Consider the following 15,940-nt stretch of genomic DNA (forward strand, 5'->3'; position numbering starts at 1 on the left):
GTCCACCCCTAACACACTCTCTCCTGTTATTAACATTTTGTATTAATTAGTGTGTTATGTCTGTTACAACTGTGCTCCATTTATTCATCCCCTTCCCCTCTGAGCCCTGGGGCATTCACTGGTCTCTTCCCTGTCCCTATAGTTCTGTCTTTTCCAGAATGGCATACAGTGGCATACAGGATGCAGCCTTTTCAGACCAGCTTCTTTCACCTTAACGTGCAGTTTAGGTTCCTCCATGTTTTTCCATGGCTTGATTGTTTCTATTGTTATTTTTTGATTTGATCTTTGGTTTCTGACTTTTTAGATTCTTCCCCTGGAATGAATTTAGAAGAATGCGTAGTGCATTTTATTTTCTGATCTTTCTTTTTTTTTTTTCCTGCTTATTTTTGCTTTTATACACTACTTTCCCTTTCTAGATTGATGACATACTTTACTTTTCTTTCCCTCAAACTTCATTGGGAGGAGTAAGTTTACTTTTCTTTCCCTCAAAGTTCATTGGGAGGAGTAAGTTTAAGGGAGCTACCAATTTCGGAAGTTAGACCCATGAAAACAGAGCACAAGGGCTTTCGTGGCTAAGCCAAAGAGACAGAGTGTACTACAGTGGGTCAGGATCTAGCTGCCTCGTCATCAGCCAAAGCACAGCCATGGTGCCACAGCTCTGGATGAAAGCACGAAGCCCAGACAGACAGATGGTCAACAGCATTATCTCAGCATCATTTAAAAGCTATCCACAAAATCAACTGCAGAGTTTCGAGGGCATGAAGATCACAGTTAAGTGCCAACAGACTTCATCGCTCATGGCTGAAACAAGCACCTTCTAAGATACGATACAAACATAAAGGTCTTTCTTTCAAGGAAAAAACTAAAGGAGACTCTTACCTCATATTTTCCTTTTTTCTCTTCAGGTTCTGATTCCTCAGGCTTCCTGTCTTTGTCTCCTCGGAGCTCTTCGAGGATAAGGACTGTCTCCCAATTACTATAATGACAGGCTGGGAAAATATCTGAATGCATGCTGTCACCAAAGTAAACAACCTATAAGTCAGACAGCAAATTTTGTCTGAGACATGAGGATTGTGAAGGGGAGTGGTGTTCATTTTACAAAAGGCACAAGAAAATTCCTTAACAGCTATCAGAGTAAGTCATGTAAAAGTTACATAAACATCTTAAATTTCCTTGGGTAACTTCACAAGTGACCATTGACGTGTTCCATTTGATTCATAGGGTGTCAGGTTTAAGAAGTTACACAATTCATTTGCATGCAGAAGAACAGCAGAAGATAAGTGAACTTAATTCAAATTTCTGAAATGAAAATGAAAGAACCCAAATGTTTACAGTTAAACCTGCCCCTGGCATTGAAGAGCTGGTGACATACTGGAGACAGCCTGTTATAGAGGATTAGATTAGCAAGAACACTCACAACAGAACCAATTTACCAAAGTTTATGGGCCCCACCCACACCTGCTGAAACACAGTCTCTGAGAGTGGGTGGGGCGGGACAGGTGGGCTCCAGGAAACTTCCTAGGTTTTCTGAGGCAAAGCCCCACTGATCTAGTCCACACCTCTTAACTAACAGATGAGGAAACTAGGTTAAGAGCATACGAGCTAGAACCTCCAAGTCAGGAGACCCTAGGGGGCTGGCTCACTGTGGGAGCCAGTGGATCAGGGCTCAGCGATGGACTGACCCATCCTTCTCATGGGGATCGTGGCAAACATTTTTTAGAAGAAAGTGTCCTGCTATTAAAAATATACCAATGTCCAACATCAACAATATGACAGAATGTTAAAAGCTAATGTGTCTTTAGTCTGTAGTATAATCAGTTATTGCTGGTTTCACATATAAAAAGGTCCTTGATGGGTAGTTAGCAGGATAACATTCCTCAGGTAACCCACACACTATTCTAGGTCTGTGTTCCTGCTTGGAATATTTGCTTTTCTTTGTTAGAGATAAAAATGTACATCAAAGGAAAGACTTATTTAAGCAGAAGAGGTAGGCAAGGAGGTTGGCAGATAGTTATGCGGAATGCATTTAGAGTTACGGCTTTAGTCGACAAAGGTTTCTCTCTCCATGTGGGCCACAAGGACTCTACCTCAATGAGAAAATACCTTGGGTTCAGGTTTGCCAGTCATTTTCTTCAGAAGTTCATAAAGGTGGACAGCATTCCCTTGGGAGTACCAGCCAGGTTTATCCAGAGAAGGCAGTGCCTCCCGCTCCTCGTCATTCTCTGAGAACACAGGTTAACAATCATACACGTTCTCATCAAGTGATAGCACTCAGTTGGACAGACCACACTTTGTGTGGCTGAAGGACATGCATAAGAAGGAACCACTGGGGATGGCAGCTACCATTCAGTCATCACCTATACATCACGAGCACTTCGTTGACATAAAGACATTATTTTTTTTTTAATTTAAAAAAAATTTTTAAGAGCAGTTTTGTTCACACAAAACTGTGAGGAAGGTACAGAGATATCCCATATATCCTCTGCCCTCACAAAGGCACAGCCTCTCCCATTACCGGTGATAATAAAATAGTCCAACATATAATAATGTAAGATGAATTTCTACATAACCTCAGTTATTTTGAACAAGGAATTCTAAAATCACAATTACAGATAATTAAAGCCACATCACAGCTAAAGGTCAAAAGATATCCAGGCCTATTTGGCTGACATTTCGGCAGCCATTTTTAAATTCTTTTATACAATCAAATGAAAATCCTACTATTCTCTAAAGAGTAGGCCAAAAACTGAGAGGCAGGAAGGCCAGGGGTCTCCAAACAGAGGAAATAGGCTGCAAGTATCAGACATTTTTCTCTCTCTTAAGCGGCAGGAGGAAACAAACCAGCGATATTTTTTCCCTTCTCTATACAAATTTAAAAGGAGGTTTCTCTTAAAATGCTGTGTTGCCATGACACCTGGTTTCACCTGAAGCTAACTATTCTCAAACCTTGAGTTAACCTATACATTTTTTCTTATGGAAATGTTTGTCTTAAGCTATGTTAATGTACCCCAGACTCTGTCTTCAAGTTCTGCCAAATGGCTCAGAACCTACTTGACAAACCAGTATGTTATACTCAGATATTGTTCCCCTAATCTATGTAAACAAAACTATTTGTATAGTAATCTGCCCTTCTACAAGATTCAAGTCAATCGTTTCATGGCCTGGGATGAATTATCTGGTGCCATTCTGAGTTTTAAGACATTCCTTTCTTTCATTAACAGATTGTGAGTGATTATATAACATCCAGCTGAAGACTAGCAGGGGGGCACTCTTTCTGCCCGCTTCTGATGCCTATGTCAGAAGCTTTCTCTATCTCCTTTATACTTTAATAAAACTTTATTACACAAAAGCTCTGAGCGATCCAGCCTCGTCTCTGACCCCGGATTGAATTCGTCTCCTCTGGAGGCCAAGAATCCCAGCATCTTATTGTTTAGCAACAACCTTTCAAAACTAGCCATGTTTAGCCTAACATTAAGAGTCTAACAATGTATGGCAAAAACCACTACAATACTGTAAAGTAATTAGCCTCCAACTAATAAAAATAAATGAAAAAAAAAAAAAAAGTCTACGAAGACAGCATATTCCTGGAGAAACATGGTGAAAACCAATTATTTCTCATGTCTGTCTGTCTTTACTTAGTACAGAATGTCTTCCCAAGTAAATAATGTGGGTTTGACGGCAACTGGAAAATGATTAACTTACACAATTATTTTTGAAAGCAAACCTACATTTGATATTTAGAGGCTCCCTGTGCAGGAAACACTGGGAAGGGAAGCTTTCTATTGCTTAATAAAAAAATATAAATCTACAGAATCATCATTTCTCAGATACTGGGATTCAGTTATTAACAAAAAAGAGAAAATTTCGTCTTTATACAAAAACCAAAACAAAAAACTCACTTCACACAGATATAACCCTTCCCTTCCCCATTTTCAGCCCCCAGACTGGAAGCTGCTCGGTAGGGTCCTATCCATGCAGGGCAATGTGGAGGGCTTAGAACCTCCGTAACTGGGAAGCTATGGGACTGAGAAAACTATTAAGTCCAGCAGCAGACAGCCAAGGTGGTGTATGAAAGCATCAGATCTGAAGAGGTATACACTCCAAGGGAACAACTCAAGGAAGTTTCAAGCACCATCTTTATAAACCCAAATACAACACTTAAGCATTTCTTCTCCTGGTCTATGGGAAGCAACACCTCCCTTTCTGGGTCTCCATGACAACGGCTGACATCAGTCCCTTGCAGCTGCCTCCCTGTGGGCCCCCCCTTTATTCTGTGTCACCAGGCAGTTACTGCCACCCTGACAGGCGACACGGCCTGTAATCCCATCCCAGGCATTCACCAACTTGCTTATGTGTTTGTGTTTGTATCCTCATGAGGGGAAAGGACACTTATCATCTCTTTAATTCCCTTCATTGCATCTAACATGAAATTCTGCACATGGCTGTCAGCCAACAGGTTATTAAGTCAATGAATAAATCTTAAACAGGAGAGGAAAGACACAAACTGTTAACTCACCAAGTGTCCGGAAAGGCCTCTGACTTGGTAAATGAGAGAAGAAACCAGGCTTCAGTGCATTTGTAATCACAATGTCAAAAAGATCTTCAAAATCATTCCTAAAAAGCAATGATACTTTTCATTAGTTTATTTTAAGGAACTAGAAAAGGTCCATAAAAAACAGAACTTAATCTTTGCCTATTTGACCACAGCATCATTTCTTATTTTTTGATTAAGAAAAAAATAAGAAAGGAAATAGAAGGTGGTCGAGCACTAATTATCCAGACACCACCCTGAAGTATACACATAAGGGGAAAAAAAGCACATTAATTCACTAACTCTAGGTGCTAAGCTGACTTTCTCATTATGGCAACAGTTATAAATTCAACAGTTCTAACGTCTAAGTAGTCACACACTGTTTTCAAGTTTAGGGCCTGAACTTTGTTTGAATTTATTAGCACCAAGAGTTATTAATAATTTTGTGTATCTCATGGGTCTTACAGAAAGCCAGCATTGTATTGAGTCAGGAGACATCTTTCAGAGTGTTAAAAAATCAAGGTAGCCTTATAATATGGTTATTTTTAGATAATAATAAATATGTTATTTTAGTCTGTATTTAATACTATATAAGGATTATTTGAGACAGTAAAGGGAAGATAATTCTTGTTCCTGACAGACTCACTATTACACTGGGGAGATAATATTTAGCCAACACTTTAGAATCCTTTTATAACAGCAGAACTGTGCTACAGAGGAATTCAGATATGAAGAAAAATTCTGGTAACCTACACTAACGAAAAAAAATATTCCCGAGTGTTTACTCTGAAGCATGGTCCCGGTACCAGGACATGAATGTCTCTTATAATAAAAGGCATTTACTTCCCAAGGCATCTGGGACTGCAGCCTTAATTCATTCAAGGATCCCATCCCTTAATAAGAAAGCAGAAAACCACCAACAGACTGTAACTGTACCACAGGTGCTGAAAAACATGGGAATCAGGAAACTAAACCAGTCTGCAAGGGGTCAGTTTGGAGGCTAAATTTTGCTTCATACTTACAGCAGTTCAGTACAGTGTCTGATAAAATTTGAGGAAACATCAGGGCAAATCTAATAGCCCATTTCAGAATCTAGGTCTGACCATGCATATTCCCCATAAGGATGCCATAAAAAAGTATTAATGCTTGCTAAAATTTATCAACTACTCCGCCTAATACTTTAACCTGTATTATGCTATTTAAATTTCCCCAACACCTATGAGGCATTGCTGTTGTTCAGTAGCTAAGCCATATCCAACTCTCTGTGACCCCATGGACTACAGCATGCCAGACTTCCTTGTTCTTCACTATCTCCTGGAGTTTGCTCACTGTCCCACATTTTAAGATGATGAAATGAAGGTTTAGAGAGGTTACAGAACCTACCCCAGGTCACAGAGTAAGTTGCAAGGCAGGGCTTGCGCCCACATCTGCCTTGAGTCTACATATTTATACTGTCTCGATGTTCATGGATGTCAACCCCACCTGGATGGGTCAATGGTGAAGTGCCTGGCTCCAGAGGAAAACGGCTGCAGAGGGGCTGTACTCCAGGTGATGTCAGGGAGCATAATCTATAACTCAGTGTTCCTCAAGAATCACCCAGAGCTGAGACACCAGAGACATGGAGGACTGCTTGAAGGATTTGTGGTCTGTCCACAATATTTTTCAGAAAATCTAAAGTCCACCAGCTATGAGCATGCTGGGCCTGGCAATACTGCTTTGCTAAAATGTACTTGGGGTATCTTGCTGTCAGCAGATGTTGAGGGCTGTTATGAGAAACAACCACGTGTCACTCAGTATTATTTAATATAATGACATGGTCATGGTTGAACACTTTTAAAAGAGCACTGGTCTAATCTGTTATCAGACCACTCACCACTTACCCAAGGATATATTCGCAGAGGAGTCTACAGTAATCACTGTGAGAACTGGTAATTAACATAAGGATTTTGCCAGCATTCTTTAGCTGTCGAAGCCACTTTTTTACTGATTCTGGACAAGTGTGTAAATATTTGCCTGGATCTCTTTTTATTTCTGGAAAATATATTCCACAGTTTTCTGAAAAATAAAAATATCACAGAGATTAAATTTTTTTTGATTCAGTGTATTCTCAAATAAGTTCTTCTCTCTCAAATTATAAAATTAAAAGGATAAAAACTGTTCAAACAATCTAGCAACAATGCCATTACTAACTGCTTCTTAAGAATACTTATTGTTCTTTACTTAAAAACATGATGACTGAAAATGTCAGTTGAAAACATTTTCTGGTTGTTTGACAAGTGTTAAAATAGATAACATAATAAACAAAATATATCAGCACTTTCAAATCAGAGAAAAACTTACTGTAGCTGAAATGTCAATAAATATTCTTTCAATCATTCAACAAATACTTGCTGAATTCAGATAACAAATACATTTTCAGATAATGCAGCAGGAACACATCTTTGGCATGAAGCAGTGGAGAAAGGAGCCGGGTTCTGTTTCAGATGGAATTGAGACTAGATGTCCTGGGTCTGTTGCAGCCCTTGGGAGGCGCTGTGATATTAAATGAAAAACAAGCCAGAAAAGGCAGGAAGGCAGCGCGATCGACAGACAAAGTTGAAGAACCTGAGTCACGGAGCTGGCCCAGCTCTGTTCCTCCGGGTCTATAAAGAGTCCAGGGGGTGGCCCGAGGCCGCTGGTGCCAACGTTTCCAGAAGTCCTGGTCAGATGCACCCAGTGTTTGACACGGAGCCCTAAAAGTTATGTGTGCTTTAGGCAGAAAACTGTAGATTTGGTTGAAATGCGATTAGATTCATACAGCACTTTAGAGATACAGCTTTTGGGGCATGATAGCACTGGTAAGCACATAAAGAGAACCTGAGTTCTTACTTTCCTTAACTGCTACAGAAAAGACACGTGCATGAACAAAACAAGAAGTGAAAGAGCTTGTGCGGAATGATAAAATTCTGCAACAGATATAGTCTATGTATCTGTAATTCTGTTCAGTGTCATGCACTTAAAATAAGAGAAGTGAAAAGTTTTACTTCAAGAATGTTAAGACAAGAAAGAAGAATCTCTGGGCGGGGGGGGGGCGCGGACAACAAAAACAGAAATGGCACCAAATACTGTAATCTGACTGCCCAAATCCACTCTCCCTCTTCTTTGCTGGAGGGCACTCTAATCGTGTTGGCGGTTTCATCCTCCTGAGGGGCTGCTCAGAGAGGGTGGGTCTCTACCAGTCCAACCGAACAGGGTAATTCCTTCCCATGTCATGTGAAACAACCCAATTTAGCAACAGCTTAACCATTAAAGATATCTATTATTTGCAGCCTACAACATCTTTCTTCAGAAAGTAACACAATGTAAGAGTTATTCATAATCAGACCAAAGTATTACTTAACAAAAGAATGTTGTAAAATGAGAAAAACAGACGTCAGAGTGCCAGAACAACAAAAACAAGCTTCATGCCTCATATTCTGCCCTACAGAGAACATGTGTTCTTGGATCTCTTAATATCCCAGAAGCTATGTAATGGCCCTTGAAAAAATTAAAATATATCTTCTGTTTTTCAGGAATGAGAAGGTACTAGGAAGAAAGGAAAAATAATATATTTAAATAGCTAAAAACAGAATAGTTTGATGAGTAATGATCAAAGCAATAGCAGAAGCTGTGTTTCTCCCAGAATTTATCTGAGGCAGTCATATGTAAGATTACTTCATCCAGAAAAACAAAGGCTTTTGTAGTAATATTACGTGCTGGATAACAAAAGATTTGTAGTATATAATGCTGAAGATACTTAAGCATCTGTATTCAGAAACAACTGCTGAGAAAAGGCTATTTTTTTCTTAGCTTACGTGTGCTCACCACACGAGTGTGGTCAAAATGCCACCTAGTGGTCAAAATGTAAATTACTGTTAAAAATCTGTTATATTTCCAAATGAATTAAAAAAAATAAAACATATACATTTAAACAGAGCATTTTGAAATTCCTGCCTAGATTAACATTAGTTTTCCTTAGTAAGCCTAATCTAAAAGAGTGCAAACATAATAGTTTAGCTGGAGAAAACTGCTCCCCGAGGAAATAATGGAGATGTTCTTGCTTTGTTCACAAGCCAGAGAGAAATGAACAAACTAAAAAAGACAAATCCTGTACAAATGGATATTTTATGGTAGACTATGGGTTGCTCTTCATCTAAAAGGTCACTAACCGTGGTTGGGGAAAATATTTTTCATCCTTGTAACCTCAAATCATTAATGATTCCCTTAAGGGAATAGGAGGTATGTTAATATAAATACACACTGATCTTTTAAAGTTTATTTTTACTGATGTGACTATCACATAACACTGTGTTAAGTTTAAGGTGTACAATGTGTTGATCTGACATTTATACACTGCAGGAGATTATTACTGTATTTAACTAATACCTCTATCATGTTGCACAATCATTTCTTTTTCTTTTTTCATGGTGAGAACAATTAAGGTCTAGTCTCTGAGCAATTTTGAAGCTTATAATTTAGTACTGTTGTCCATAATACATACCCATTATTTTTACTGAAACAGTCAAGCTATTAAACCAGAGGAACTTATGTTAAACATATTATGCTGGAATAATAACTGCCTATTAAATTATTATTATTTCCCTAAAGGCAGGGAGTCTGACTTTCAGTTTGACATTAAGCAATCATTCAATAAATGAATACTTAAATAAGTGGAGGGGCAGACACAGGAACATTTATGTTTATTTAAAGTCAAAGTACTAAACGATTTGTAACATATAACCTATTATTCATGTCCTATTAATGTCATCCTATCTAAAGTACCTTCCTTTCTATACCCCTATTGATAAAAATAATCATGTTTATTTTATTTTTATAGTGAGAGATTTACACTGACTAGACAAGACAGGGAATCGAGACTGAGACCTAAGGTGGAAAGAAAGGAATGGTCTTGTTTGTTCTTCACTCACAAAGCAGCCTGTGTTTTCACTTAACCTCAAAAGAATTCTATTCCACTGCCATTTTATATAACTCATTTTCCTGGCCTTTCCACTCCTCTTCTATCCTTAGATGCTGATATTTTCTGTATCCAGAAGGAATTAAAAGTAAAAATTTTAAAAAGCTAGTTCTGAAGAATAAAGGTTTCACTCTCCTATATTAAAAATTCAGTATTAATGCAGTCATGGGAATAACAGCAAAGTGTTGTGACAGTCCTTCGGGCAGAGAAAATGACCTGCATGTAACCACTGTAATTCAGGATTGAGGGACCTCTCGTGGTAAAAAAAAATAAGTACAACTTGAATATTAAAAATGCTTTTTTAGTTTAATAGACAATTGTGCCACATCACGATTTCTATCATCATGGAATAAGTAAGCATTTTCCTTGTTAACTATACTGCCAGTGTTAGTGTGACGTGTGGTTCGTGTTCTCAAAGCTGCCGTGCGGGAGGATCAGAGATTCTGGAATGCTATCAGCTCCACCATCAGCCTCCAATTAAGGTCTGTTATCGTTTCCATTGCAGAACATAATTTGGGAGAGACTGAAATATTTACAACCTTTGTAGGTTATAGAAGAGCAGGCCAGTGAACAGCTAAAATGTTCAGCCATGAACTGTTTAAATATATTTGCAGTAAGGGATGATTCAATTTTCTGAAATACACATATACTATATAAATTTCTTTTGGCCAAGAGATACTGAAATAGTTTTTGAAGGATGAATGAGATAAACAATAGATTAAAAAATGTTCTAATTTTTTTTTGTTTATAGAAGGCAAAAGATGAAACTAAAATTTAATATTAAAACAGATTTTCTGTTTATGGTCCCTATATGGGCCCTAAATGTTTTGCTTTTAATATTTGTAAATAAAGACATCTAGAATATCTAGATTGAGTATCTATGTACTAAACATAATGCTTGGAAAAGGACAACAGGAATTGAGAAATGAAGGGTAAATGTATTGAAAAACATAATCTAAAATTTACATGAACAATTTTTGACTTCTATCTCTGTATCTGTGTCTTACCCCAAAGATTCTGATTTAATTGGTCTGGAGTCGTGACACTGATATTTTTTTTAAAGCTCCCCAAGTAATTTCAATGTACAAGTAGGATTAAGAATTATGGCTCTAAACAGAAGAACTAGAACTTTTGCTATTATTATCTGTATATTCTGCCTGCCTCGTTGGAATCACTGGCTCTCAGCACGGACTTCTTAATTTTATAATATCTTGTGACTTAACATGAGCTATGTAACCTCATTGCTTACGTGTCTAAAACTTTGTGTTTTAAATTTAACTTATCTGGTGATCAGTGTCTGTTAAAGAAAAATAACATGTGCAGAAGCAGAAGTCAAATGCTTCAAATCCATATTCAGTGCTATAACTGTTGAATAATATGCTTTTCCTCACAATACCTACAGACGTTTTTTGTAGTGACTGAGCTGATGTTGGGCTTCCCTGATAGCTCAGTTGGTGAAGAATCTGCCTGCAATGCAGCAGACCCTGGTTTGATTCCTGAGTCAGGACGATCCCCTAGAGAAAGGATAGGCTACCCACTCCAGTATTCTTGGGCTTCCAGTATTCTTTTTTTTTTTTTTTTTTTGGTTTCCAGTATTCTTGAGCTAATGTTATCTATGCTATTATCTGGGAACTGAGATTTTATATTGAGATAGGCAAAAAAAAAGAAAAAGAAAACCCAAATAAATGTCTTACACATTGAGGTATAAGCATTACCTTCCTTTGTGGAATGCACTGTCCTCTCTCCGATGCTTTAGAAATGCTTGCCGCTTGTCTGAGGAGTATTTCCCAATACCCTCACCCAGTCATACCACCTCTGGACATCATTCATCACACTGCACGATAATAAACACTTGTAATAAGTGTGTTTATGTATTTTTCTTTCTCCTAAGACTGAGATCTTTTAGGAAAAGAATTGTCTTTACCTTGGTATTTACATTCTTGATATCAGGGAAACAGCAGAGGATGAATAATTGTTGAACTAAGTCTGTGTGTGTGGGGGGCAGCTATCAAGTAAGATTTATCAGGTGATCAGAAAAACCTGAGGCTGGCAAACCCCAGCCCGCAAGCTAAGAAAGGTATTTACTTAATATGGTTATAGAAGGATCTACATAAAGCCCATAATCTTTACATGATCCGGTCCTTTGAAAAAGTCAGTTGATTCCTGATACAGTATTTCATAATTTTAAGACAGTAACAATAAACAATAGTTATAACTCAGTTTTAGAAAATGCCAGCAAGACTAATGAAGTTGTTCATTTGAGAGATCCTGTTTAAAGATGTCATAGTATCTCAGCAGAGTGGTTATTAGATCATGTGTCATAAAATTGCTTTCTGAAAGACAACATAAATACTTTTATGTATTTTTTCACCATGACATACCTGCTAAGTGCTGAGTTGCTCAATCATGTCTGACTCTTTGAGACACTACAGACCGTAGCCCACAAGGCTCCTCTGTCCACGGGATTACCTGGCAAGGATACTGGAATGGGTTGCCATTTCCTTCTCCAACGGATCTTTCTGATCCAGGAATCAAACCCGCGTCTTCTGTGTCTCCTGCATTGGCAGGCAGATTCTTTACCGCTGAGCTGCCAGGGAATCCCTACTTGCCCCTCAGTTATTTTTTGGCTTGGGTCTTCTAACAGTCTCTTCTACGGAACCAGAGAAGGTTCTCGTCACTTTTCCATCTTGTTAAAACAAACCTAAATCTGCCTTTGCCGTTGCCTGTATGATTCTGATACACCTTATTTTTTAGTCTCTGAATAAAATATTTCCAGGTTCATTTGCTCTGCTTACTAATGGAGCAGTTATAGCAAGGGCCACAGCAAGACACTTCTAGTCCAGGCCAGAAGCTTACAGCTGGTAATATTTTCCCTTGTTAAGGTCAGAGGAAGTAGAAAAATCCAAGAAAGACACATGAACACAAGATGATGTCATCAGAAGGACCTAAAGAGCGTGTCGCTTGGGATGAATGAAGGCACTAGTGCCTAAACACACACAAGTTAGCTTCACAAGAAACAGGAATGTTCTCCTTGGTACAGCAAATCAGCGATGCCCCAGGCAAAACCTGGGACAAGTTTTAGGGGCCAGCTTCAAGGAGATGCACTGTAAACTTTGTCTCAAAATAGGTTTTTAAATGTATTTGCCAGGCATGAAACCATCTGGCATGGTTTTTGTCTTCACCAGAGGACATGGACCCACATATTATTCTGACTCAAAACCTCCCAGCTCCTCCAGAAGAAAGAAGATGGAAAAAATCAGGAGAACTAAAACAGGATAGCTTGGGGCAAAGCAGGTTCAGAGAAGTGCCAATGCTTAATCCTTTAAAAGAAAGTTATAGCTGGCTTCTCTAGCTCTGAGGCACACAGAGATCAGAAACACTAACAGGAATAAAGCAGGCATGTGCCAGACATTAGGGTTCACTTACAGTAAGTGTTTGGAGGGAATCTTCCTCCTACCAAGGACTCCAATGCTCAGTTACTTAACAATTCTTTAAAAAAGGAAAAAAAAAAAAAAAAAACACAGAAACACCAAAACCCAAAAAACTGTGTTTCTTCCCACCTGGTTTTTCTTCTGGAGTAGGTGGCTTAGCAGAATGCCGAGACAGCATTTTAGAAGGTACACACAATGCTCAATTCAGCTCCCTAAAGAACATAAATAACTAAAAAAACCATTATGGGAACCCAGTCTTCATTCTACAATAATCCATTTTGAACAGAGTGGAGAAAGCCTGGGGGCACAGCTGACCCAGCCTCAGCCACTAATATACAGCCTGCAGCCTCTGTATGGAGGGGGCAGGACCTCAGGTAGAAACTGGGGAGAAAGGGTTGGAGGGGTTCCCAGCTGAATCATGCTGGGTTCCACTGGCTTCCAGAGAATATTCTACTCTAAGGAGTGCCTTTAATCTTCTCAGTCTCTCTTTTTCCTTCTTTGGCCTACCTCCTTCCAATTTGACTAATACAAATAAGTTTACATATCTGGGGTATTTTTATGAACTAACAGACATATAGTCATATTAAGATGACAACCATATATATTTTTTAAATATTTAAATATGAAAGACTTCTAAAACTAAAAATCAAAAAACAACTCAGCCGGGTTAACATGAAAAAGTCTTAGAAACAATGTTAAAAATTCAATTTTATACATACATACATACACATACATACATAAAATTAAAGATTTTGAAAGAAATATATTTTTCTGCTTTCTCCATCACACTATCAATCTTAGGCCATTACTCAAAACCAATTTCTTTTCTGCTTTTCTAAATTCCATTCTGCTTTCAGGAGTCAACATAATTTCCACTTTTTCTACTTTTCTCCATTTCAATCTGCCAACTATGATATTCTAGCTTTCATACTCCAACTCTTATTTATATATTTTTCTATATAGTTTATTGTGTAAGAATTTTATCTTCTATTTAATCTCTATAAATCAAATTTCTTTGTGTCATTATAGTGATTAGCATTACAACAATTAGATTCTGAGCATAGACAATATTCAATAAAGGTAATGTAATTAAACTTTCTCTTAAGGATGTTACACATACTTGCTTGAAATCTTGGTGAGTATAAAGTATTATGTGGTTCAATGAAATAAACAATTTCTTCTGTAGTCAAAGGGAACTTTACTTCTGCTCAATCTAAATGAGGCCTACTTATAAATTTTAGGGCTTTCCAGGTGGCGCTAGTGGTAAAGAACCCGCTTGCCAATGCAAAAGACTTAAGAAACACGGTTCAATCCCTGGGTGGGGAAGATCCCTGGAGGAGGGCACGGCAACCCACTCCAGCATTCTTGCTCGGAGAATCCCATGGACAGAGCCTGGTGGGCTGCAATCCATAGGGTCACACACAGTCAGACACGACTGAAGTGACTTAGCATGCATGCACATATAAAATTTAATTAAATGGAATCTCAAGACTAAAGTTCTTAGGAGAAATAGTGCAGATATGATTCTCAGTATATATTTACTGAGTATCATCAGTGTTTCAGAATAAAGCACAATAAATCCACTATAAGCATATAATAGTTCTAGTTATCAAGGCAGGGATTCTGTAAGTTCCCCGAAGTGTGTGTTAGTTGCTCAGTCGTGTCCAACTCTTTGTGACTCCATGGCCTATAGCCCGCTAGACTCCTCTGTCCATGGGATTCTCCAGGTAAGAATACTGGAGCGGGTTGCCATTCCCTTCTCCAGGGACTCTTCTCGACCCAGGGATTGAACTTAGGTCTCCTGCATTGCAGGTAGATTCTTTATCATCTGAGCCACCCACCAGGGAAGCCCAAGTTCCCAGAAAACCCAAATAAAACAACCCAAATAAAACCCAAATAAAACCCTAATCAAACTTTGTCACTATGAAAAATTATATTCTGACTTCTCTTGACCTAAGAAAAAATCTGTTAAGAAAGCATATGACATAAATGATGAGACTATTTCTTTCTAAAGGAAAGGTGCTGTCAACATAAACCCAGAGAGGCAGAAAGCCTAGAATGACTCAATAACCAAGAAAGAAATAAACATTCAAAATTCAATTTAAGTAAGGCAAATATTTTACTCACAGTATTTGGCAAAAGTTAGTAATAAACACCAAATGAGCTATGTGTACTAAATGAAGAAAAATGTGAATGAAAAGGTAATTGCACTAGACCTCACAGATGCCCAGTAACAATTCCATTTATCTGAAAACTATGACACAGAAAATGTTTTTCCTTCCAGATAAGAACTCCATTTACACTGCCACAGGAGTTTAATGTAAATGTCTTGTGCCAGCAAATTAAATCATTATAGAGCAGTGGAGGGGAGGGCGAAAGGAATTTGTGATTTTTCAGATGAAGTCATTAAGTAATGGCTCTTGCTACTGATGGAGAGAGGCTACTCCATTCTTACTGAAAAGCCTTCAAAGGACAGAGCAGTTGCGTGCAGAGCATATCAACACATATAACAAGTACATTACAGGACGCAGGCCTGGGTGATCCTGGATGGCCTGAATCTCAATCAGACAGTCCTGATTCAAGTCTCAGTTGTGCAATTGGCTTGGGTAAGTGTCCCGGTCATTCAGACACTTTGTTGGCTTATCTGTGAAATGATGATGATATCAGAACCCTCCCGGTAAGATTATGAGGTGGATGAGACACAATACTGTATGTGAAACACCTGCTCAGTGCTTGGCACATGGCAAACACTCTCTGCGAGCCACCCTGGCTTAAATATAGGCTTCAATCAACTGTGAAATCCCCACTCCTATGGGCCACGTTGCATCAGGAGCCTGTCCCACAAGGGTTGAAAATGCAAGGTTTTGTGATCAACATGGTACTTACTTTCAAAACATATTTGGAAAAAACTTCAAATGTTCTACTGACCTGGATGCAAGGCAGTGTCTCTTTTTGCCCCTTCCAGAGAAAAACACAGGACTGAAT

General features: G+C 38.4%; 1 protein-coding gene across 2 annotated transcripts in view; it reads right to left on the bottom strand.

The window, feature by feature from the left end:
* Positions 1-15,940, bottom strand: part of NT5DC1 (5'-nucleotidase domain containing 1) — a 118,245-nt gene that overhangs the window by 13,021 nt on the left and 89,284 nt on the right. For both annotated transcript variants that reach the window (XM_043438960.1, XM_043438959.1), the window contains exons 7-10: positions 6,412-6,586; positions 4,517-4,614; positions 2,104-2,222; positions 880-1,032 (exon numbers count right to left, since the gene is read on the bottom strand). In XM_043438960.1, coding sequence (XP_043294895.1) covers positions 880-1,032; positions 2,104-2,222; positions 4,517-4,614; positions 6,412-6,586 — 545 coding nt within the window. The remainder of the gene's footprint in view (positions 1-879; positions 1,033-2,103; positions 2,223-4,516; positions 4,615-6,411; positions 6,587-15,940) is intronic.

The sequence above is a fragment of the Cervus canadensis genome, chromosome 20, assembly GCF_019320065.1.
Source record: "Cervus canadensis isolate Bull #8, Minnesota chromosome 20, ASM1932006v1, whole genome shotgun sequence".
In the NCBI taxonomy this organism is placed as follows: domain Eukaryota; kingdom Metazoa; phylum Chordata; class Mammalia; order Artiodactyla; family Cervidae; genus Cervus; species Cervus canadensis.